Below are 8,847 nucleotides of genomic sequence, written 5' to 3'. Positions count from 1 at the left end.
TTTATTTATGCATACAAGAACTGGGGTACAGGCCAGAGGTGTGGGGGGTGAGAGGATCCACCAGAGACAGAGTGGGGAACAGAACAGGCAGACTGACTGAAATACACTGCTGAGGGGAGCGGGCATGACAGGAGAGGTCTGCTGAGCCATGTGGGTCAGATTCCTGTCCTGGGATTGGAACTCATGCCACAGTGGCTGGGATCCTTAATAGTGCTGTTTCTTTAATCCCTGTGCCACCAGAGGGCCTTTGTTTTAATTTATAAAAACATTTTGTGAACTCTTCTTTATCTTTGCTGGATTGAATGAATGAGTATTCATCCCATTTTTTCCCCTAGTTAATTTGGAGTTTGTCTTTCTACTGATAGGTTACCATTCCTTGCCCTACTCTCTTAAATACATGCATGTCTCTTCTAGCATAAAAACAGAATAACTATTTCCATCACACTCTACCTTCTACTTCCTCCCCACCCCAACAAGATATGGTCTTTAGATCACTTTCACTACCCTCCCTCCTCCTTAGGGCCTGGAACACTTACTACCTTTCCCTAACCCCACCACCTAATTCCAGAGCTTTGCTGAGATGCTGTAGTCCTTATTAGAATTTCCTTTCAGTGCGCTCCATCTGTTTTGACACCTTATTTAGCATTTCTATTACACATTATAAATATATATATAGAACATGATATAAATATGTAGATCATGGTTCGTTGCACTCCATTGCTTTCTTTCCTCTTGTCTTCATCTTCTCCTAGCTTGAAGTCTCTGTTCTGATTCATTTGTTGTTGCCTTAGAGTCTTTACTTAAAAGTATCTCTCAGATGAGATACTTAGCGGTTTTTGCAAGTCTTCAAATTTCTTTCCTTCCTCCCTGCCTAGATCTGGGTTGCAGGTTTTTTCTTTCATTAATTCACAAGCAGTTGTGCTGCTTTTTAACTTCCTGGGTTACAGATAGGAAGAAAGAACTTTCTTTCTGCCTAAAACGATGTAAGAGTTCCGATATCCTTAGAGCTTAGGAATTTTACCTCTCTATGGTTAAGTGTGTGTGTCTTTTCCTTTCAATCCGGGCTGAACTTAAGTCTTTGTGTAGCTCAGGGAAACTTCATCTATTATTTAACTATGACTTCTTCAGTTCCCTTTTCTCCTGGAACTCATAGAATTTGCAGATTAAGTCTCCTGGGTCTGTTCCAGTTTCCCATTTCACCACATGATTTGCATCTCTATTTTTTTGTGACATGTTTTCAGAAACATCTATTTAATTTTATAGATATATTTGGGGACTTTAGCAGTGACCATCCTCTCTTATGAAATGTTTATTTCCAATATCACATTTTCTAGTTCAGAGAAATTGTTTGTGTTTGTGCTTCATACATACATGTCTCCTCCAGGTGCCCTTTTTTTCCCTCCAAAGAGTCCTCTTTTTTGGCAGGTCCCGTTTTCTCTGGGTTTGTCTGCATTCTTCTGGCCTCAAGAACTAGGGAGGGACTAGGCCCAGAAAAGTCACTGATTGTTCCTGAGAAGCAGGCTGTTTCTGGAACTTGCTTCCTTGCTCTGGGTTCAGAGGCCCTACTTAGTCCAGATACCTGTCTGCAGGGAATTCTCTCTGACAGGAGCTCTGGGATCCCACTTAAAGTTCCTCACCTACAGCTGGGAATCATCAGAGCGGGTAGAAGGGAGGGCCTCACCAAGGTTGCCATCTGCCTAGAGTCCCTTCACTCTGAGTAGTCTAGGGAAAACTGACACAGTGATAATCACCAAAGGCTTAAAAACAAAAGCCACTCTCAGTAGGTGCCTGTGGGAACTACAACCAGGAGTAGTAATGGGATGGGGGAATTATCTTTTATGCTTTTTCCCCCAATATTGGGATTTCTCAACCTTGGCACTTCTAACATTCAGAGCCAGAATTTTTTTGTTGCAAATAGCTGAACTGTTATTGTAGAATGTTTAGCAGCATCCCTGGCCTCTGCCCACTATATACCAATAGTACTCCCTCCCAAATAATGACAATCAAAAAAGTCTCCTTGAGGGCAAGATTGCTTCTGGTTGAGATCCACTGTTGTACACCCTTCAGTTCTATCATTTTCTTTTCTTCTAACTATGTACTCATACTATTCCTGTTAGAAAACATTTAACTGAGGTCATGGAGACACAGGAGGAAATATGACACTGTTGAGAGGAAGCAGAAACATGAACAAGAGAATATATGATAAAGAATGGGGAAGCAATTCAGCAAAGTGGGGGAAACTTGGGGAATTAATATAAAAATAGAGACAAAGTGTATCTGTCATTGGGACTAAAGGAGTAGGAGTGTGAAGACCCAAATACTCCTGTCACCAAGGTCCCAGGGAGGCCACCATCTAAGACCCAACACAATCTGCAAAGTCCCAGTTACACCACAACCTCTACTGTAGGGTTCCCATTCCATTTGGCCTAATTTAATGTCCTTTACTTAAACCAGGCTAAATGGGTGCATTCCTTACAAAGGCCTGGAAGATTCAATATCCAATCAAGAGATGCCTCCCCTACCCCATTTGCTGTCAATACTATATCCACTTCTTAGCATCACATTTTATTATTTTATATATTTTTACATCATTTTTCATTTTTGCACAATGTATGCATTTTCATCTTGGTTATAATCCCCAGACAATTCCCAGCCCCCTTATTTTGACCCTAATCCCTCCTCCTCCCCCCTCCCCCATAGTGTGTATCTGGTTTATAGTTGCTTGTTGATTTTGATTTTTACTTTATTATAATTAGTCTTTTTCCTGGTCCCTTATTTAGGTTTTCTAAATTCCTGCTATGAGTGAGACCATCCGGTTTTTTTCTTTTTCTTTCTGGTTTATTTCATTGAGCATGATCCCTTCCAGCTCCATCCATGTTGCTGCAAATGGCATGAGTTTATCTCTTTTGAATGCTGAGTAATATTCCATCGTGTTTATGTACCACATCTTCTTGATCCAGTCATCTATTTTTGGGCATTTGGGTTGTTTCCATAGCTTAGCTATTGTAAATAGTGCTGCTATAAACATAGGAGTGCAGGTGCCCAGCATCACATTTTAAGAGGACTCTGATCAAGCAAAACATTGGGAATGATGAGTATGTTACAAGTGAAATCAGTAAAAGAACTGCAAGGGAACTTTGGAATGTTTTCCTAGGAAGAAAAACAAGGACTTAGGCTATCCATCAGCCTCCCAATTCCTCCAGAGCTGGCACATACAGGAGAAAAAGTACTGATGGTCTGATTGTAGCTCAGGAGGTAGACTCAGTGACAAAAGTAAAACGGGAGGCAGAATTGAGCTACAATTTTTTTTCTATCAATAAGAAAGATTGCAAGCAAATGTGTGGCAAAGCAGTGAGCTGCCTATCTCTGGATGTGTTCAAGAAGATAACAGGGTGGTTCCTGAAGAGGATAAGTTTGGGCCAGATCTGTCAGCTGCCTTCCAGTTATATAATTCTAGAAATTTTAAAGCTTGGCAAGAGACCAGGTTAACTCACAAATTAAAGAGACATATCTTAGCCCCAAATGGCATTTTAGGACATTTTAAGTCAGAGGAGGGTGGCTGGTGGAGGATTGAGCAATAGAGAAATATCCCAGAGGTTCAGCATCTTCAATTGGCTGGTCTTTTCCCCACAGGATTAGTCAGAACTCGCAGTTGGAAGAGACAGAAAATGTAACTTAGACTGATTTAGCAAAAAAGGAAATTGATTGGCTTAGAGAAATGAAAGGTCCAAGAGGCAGAGGCAGAAGCAGGTCTGCAAGGCTGGAGCCAAGGTTTCAAATGAAATCAATTAGATGTGGTCTCTCTCCATGTCCCAGCACTGATTCCCTCCTCATAGCCAAAATCAGCTTGGAAGTTTAGACTCATCTTGACAGAGTGCAGAGCAAGGCCTTGGCTGGACAGCTTGGGACGCCACCGTCACCTATTAGTATTTCCTAGCACTGGCCCTTGGGTCTTGCCGTTATCCCAAACCTCCCTGTTGGGACGTCAGGAAGAGGGGGGAAGCTGGGGCCCAAGAAGGCCTTGGTGGCTTCCCCTAAGAGAATTTACCCCGACAGGGCTGAGATCATCAATTAAGAGGGAAGCCACTAAGGAAATCACCTGGAGCTATGGAAAGGGGAAAACTACCGACTGTTTGGTAGGGAGGAGGTGCCACAAGGCGGGCCCTCACAGGTGTTAAAGAGGTTGATCCGGCTGCCCCAACTTTGTCTTCTTCTGGGCAGCTGCCTCAATTAGGATATTGCCTCACGAGTGAGGGCCAGGCCATGGTGCAGCCTCCGTGCTACAGAGAAAAGGCAAGTAAAAGCGTTGTGGGGGCGGGGGGCCTCCCGGGTGGCGCAGGGGGTTAAGCACAACACTGTGCAGCTGTCTGCAGCCTCTGATGCAAAGAGTTGATCCCTGGCCAGCCAGGAAGCTACCCACATGGCACAGCAGACCTCCCCTGTCTGCCCGCTGCTCCCCTCAGTGCATTTCAGTCAGCCTGCCTGTTCTGTTCCCCACTCTGTCTCTGGTGACTCCTCTCACCACCACCGCCCCCCCATCTCTGGCCTGTACCCCCGCTCTTGTATGCATAAATAATTTTTTTTTTTTTAAAGCGTTGTGGGGATGAGAGAAGGAAACAGGCGGGAAAACAAAGTTCAGATCACCCCCAGCTCCATACGAACGAAAGAATATATGAACAACAGAATATATAACACGTTTTGCGGACAGGCGAAGCCGGCGTCTGGGGAAGCTACCGGCTGGGGCTGGGCTCCCCCGGGCCCCACTCGGGAGGCGACCCCAAGCGGCGGGACTACAGCTCCCAGCAGGCCGCGGGCCCGGCAGCACGACGCATGCGCAGAGGTGAGGGCGCGGCCACGGCGGCCAGCGGGGACCGTGGGGGCTGGGCCTCGGCGGGCTGAGGAGCCCGCGCCGCGCGGGCCTGCGGCGGGGTGGGGGTGGGGGGGCGGTTGTTGGGGGGCCTGGCTGCCGCGGCCTCAGTTTGGCGTTTGCGTTCTCAGCAATTGCCTCATCCCAACGGGTGGGCGGGGCCTCAGCCCCATCTCTTCCAGAGTGAAGCACTCACATCCCCCAAGCCACCGACACCTTGAACCTCTCAGAACCCCACATCCCGCTGCCGGTGGTTCCCCGCATCCGGTGCCCGCCCCCAAAGCCCCCTCCCTCCCACGCAGCCCCGCCGCCGCTATCCGGCCTCCTGGGGAGGCCTCGGTGAGGGGCCTGGGATCCAGGAACCCCGGGGCGCTGGTTATTCTGTGGGTGGAGGGGGGTGTCTCCCTTCTCGTTGGGAACACCCCGGTTCAGGGGTCCCCCCTCTGGGGTAGTCTCTGGCGCTCTGAGTGGAAAGAAATCTGGAAGTAAAAGCCTCAGCTTCCCCCTGCTGCCTGCTCAGACCTCAAAAAATTCTGTCAAGCCCGCACGTGCCTCTACAGAGGCGCCAGGGGAGGGGGCCCAGCGCTTGGGCAGTGAGGGGGGCCCTGGGGCAGTGAGGGGGGCCCCGGCAGTTGCAGAGCCCTGGGGAGAGGTCGGGGGCTGATAAGCCCGGGGGCCCTGGCAGTGGGAGCGGGTGTGCCCAGTTCTGACAACCAGGCGGGGAGGAGCGGGTTCCAGCCCTCAACCCCAGAACCCGCCCCCTCGAGGCTGATGTGGCGGCCCCTCTTCGCCGGCCCCCACGTCCCCGACCTAGAAGCCCCCAGAAATGGTCTGTTCAGACAGCGAAGTTGGCCACCCCCCCAAGTGGGGCCTGTTGCAGGTCTGTAGCCTTATAGGTAAAATTTAAATACGCTTTGAGAAGTTTATTTGAAAACTTGGGGACACAAGAGATGCGACACAGTGGAGACGTGCTCTCCTGCTAGGGCTCCCGGGTCGGAAGTCAGGCCTGGGTTCCTCGGGTACTAGGTTCCAGGACCCCCCCCCAAGCCAGGGGCTCCCGGGAACGCACCCACATACCCACGCAGGTCCTCTCAGGCGCTCATCCCCTCCCCCACTGCCCACTTCCTGCGTCTGAGGAAACTGAGGCGTCGGGGGTAGAGGGGAGCAGAGTGGAGAGGCTCCTCTGCCCCAGAAGCAGAGTCGGTGCAGCCTGCGAGTTGGGGACTGAGAGGACCAGATAGAAATAAAAAAGAGAGAGATGGGAGCGGGCGCCGTCTTGGCTTCCTCCATCCTCAACCAACGGAATCTGCCATCCCCCTGAGCTGTCTTCCTCACAGCTCAGATACAAGTTCCCCCGTTACCTCCTTTGAGGGAACAGGAGCCTCCTGTCTTTGGAGGGGTGGCTGGGAAACAGTCACATTCGGGACGGGGGGGGGGGGGGCAGTGACCCCTGCAACAGGAGGCTAGAGCGATGCATGCCCCGCTGCTCCGGGCCCTTCCTCAGCTGGGCTCAGGCTGGCTGTTGGCGTAGGCCTGGTCTGGGAAGGAGGCCCGCGGCCTGCGGGTCTGGGCACACACCGAGGCGTAGAGCTCCAGCTCGGGGCTCGGGGCCTGGGGCTGCGGCTCCGAATCCAGCACCACCTCGGAGTACTTGATGGGGGTGCCCGGGCTGGGCATCCGGCCCTGAGGAGGTCTCAGCTGCAGGCTGGTATAGCACATCACCTCCGCAGCCTGGAGACACAGGGCTGTCAGACATCCACTGGCCCCTTGAGAAGCCCCCCCACCTCCTCCCCAACCCTGTCCCTCAGCCACTACCCACTCACCCTGGCAGGGCCTCCACGTGTTGGATCCTGCTGGTCCGGCCGAGGTTCTTGAGACAGCCGTGCTGGAGAGGGAACAGAAATTTGGTCACTTCTTGTTCCTCCTGCACCCCCTCATCCCACCCACCCTGGACCTGGCCTCTGTGCCGCTCCCCTCGGCCAGCTTCCTACCTGTCTGCAGATAATGAAGGTTCCCATACAGCGGCACCTCTTCCGCAGAGCCTCCGGAGCTGCAACGCAGAGTTTAGGGGGTGAGTGGGGTTCCTAGCTACAAGGGAACCCTCCGCCTGTCACCTGCTGTCCCGCACTCACCGGTTCTGTCCCGGAGGGCTCCTGCCCCTGGTGCGAGTCCAGTGGGACAAGTGTGCCGCCAGTGAGAGAAGCAGCAGCAGCGTCACAACTCCTAAAAGGGCCCACAAGCCCCAGGCAAGGCACATTTTGGGGATTCCTGTAGAAAAGAGAGGATGGGGTGGGGGGTTCATTCCTGCCCAGCCCAACCCTTCAGGTCCCAGCCGGTGGGACAGAAGCCACGTGACCCCTTCTGCCCCTGCCCCTGCCCCGCCCAGCTCACCCGAAATGAGTAGTAGCTCCTTTTGGCAATGCTCGTAACTCGTACAGTTACAACAGCTCATGACTGCTGATGGGGGAGCAAGGGGTCAGCCTCTGTCATGACCTCACAGCTGCCACAGCCCCCCTTACTCCCACTCCTCCCTGGGCTGGGCCCCCACAGTTCAGCATCCCCAATACTGGTAGTGGCAAAGTCACTGGTTTCCGGGGAGGAGATGGGAGGGGTGGGGGGTGAATGATAGAACAAAGACACCGCCCTATGCCTGCACCTGCACCACCCCAAAGCTCCCAAGCTTCCGCCCCCCCCAAGGCCCCGTACCCCCTCAGTCAGAGCAGAAACAGGCGGGCCTGCCTTTGCTGTGGCATTGCTCAGGTGAGTCCATGAAAATTGCGCAGGCTAAAGTGGCCTGAGGTCAGACAAGGAAGCGAGGTCTTCTGACAGTGATTCCCTTCTGCCGCCCGGTATCTACCTTTTCTCTCCCATTCCAAGTCCTGTGAAAGAGTTTTTCTCCTGTCTTAACCCCTGCTCCACCAGGGAGGCCCTAAATCAACTAATTATTGAGAGTGACGGTTCTTTTTTTAAATTTTTATTTTAATTAATTTATTTTTTAAAAACTGGGGCACAGGCAAGATCCCAGGCTGACCTTTGGAGAATGTTAAGAGGACCACTGTCATTATTATTATTATTATTATTTATTATTATTGGTATAATAGTTTCGAGTCTAGAGGAAGTTAGACCCGCCCCACCCCTGCTCCCACAGTCACTTCATCCAAACTCTTTCTCAGAACTGTCACTCTCAGGCCTCCCTGGTGGCACAAGGGGTTAAGGCACAACCTATGAAGCTGTCTACAGCCACTGCAGCACAAGTTCGATCCCCGGCCAGGGAGCTACGCACATGGCGCAGCAGACCTCTCCTGTCTTGCCCACTGCTCCCCTCAGCAGTGTATTTCAGTCAGTCTGCCTGTTCTGCTCTCGACTCTGTCTCTGGTGAATCCTCTCACCCTCCACACCTCTGGCCTACACCCCAGTTTTTGTATGCATAAATAAATAATTTTTTTAAAAAATTAGTTGATTTAAGGAAACCTCTGTCCCAGTGCTATGCTGGGAAATGGAGCCTGTCTTTGCACTCACTCCCCTCAGGCACTGTTGTTCCTGCCCAGAAGGCCCAACCACACAGGAGGCTATTGATGTGGGAAGGATTAAAGTTTCACATACAAGCCTCACACCAAGGGTCAGAGACGGGTTTTGTCTAGCACATTCAATGTCTTTTAAAAAATTAGTCATTGCTGGGCCTCCCTTGGCGGTGCAGGCGGTTGAGCACAGCGCTGTGGAGCTGTCCGCAGTCTCTGCAGCGCCAGTTCCGTCCCTGCAGGCCGGCGAAGGTCCCACATGGGGCGGCAGACCTCTCCTGTTGCGCCCACTGCTCCCCTCAGCAATGTATTTCATCAGTCTGCCTGTTCTGATCCCTGCTCTGTCTCTGGTGAATCCTCTCACCCTCCCGTGCATCTGGCCTGTACCCTGGTTCTTGTGTAAGTAAATAAATAAAACTTAAAAAAAAATCCTCCCCTTAAAAAAAAAACAAATTAGTCATT

The 8,847-nt window shown here is 51.2% G+C and overlaps 1 protein-coding gene across 1 annotated transcript; it reads right to left on the bottom strand.

Moving 5' to 3' along the window:
• Window positions 1-6,367: 6,367 nt before the first annotated feature.
• On the bottom strand, window positions 6,368-7,319 carry SIT1 (signaling threshold regulating transmembrane adaptor 1; the record flags this gene model as incomplete). The annotated part of the gene is made up of 5 exons (XM_084236356.1): window positions 6,368-6,598; window positions 6,691-6,752; window positions 6,859-6,917; window positions 7,000-7,135; window positions 7,259-7,319. The coding sequence occupies 5 exons, from the start codon at window positions 7,317-7,319 to the stop codon at window positions 6,368-6,370; spliced, it is 549 nt and encodes a 182-aa protein (XP_084092482.1).
• Window positions 7,320-8,847: the final 1,528 nt, after the last annotated feature.

This window comes from Talpa europaea (assembly GCF_964194135.1).
Source record: "Talpa europaea genome assembly, chromosome: 7".
Taxonomy (NCBI): domain Eukaryota; kingdom Metazoa; phylum Chordata; class Mammalia; order Eulipotyphla; family Talpidae; genus Talpa; species Talpa europaea.
Note: the sequence above shows the minus strand (reverse complement) of the source record. Positions and strands in the feature narration are given on the sequence as shown.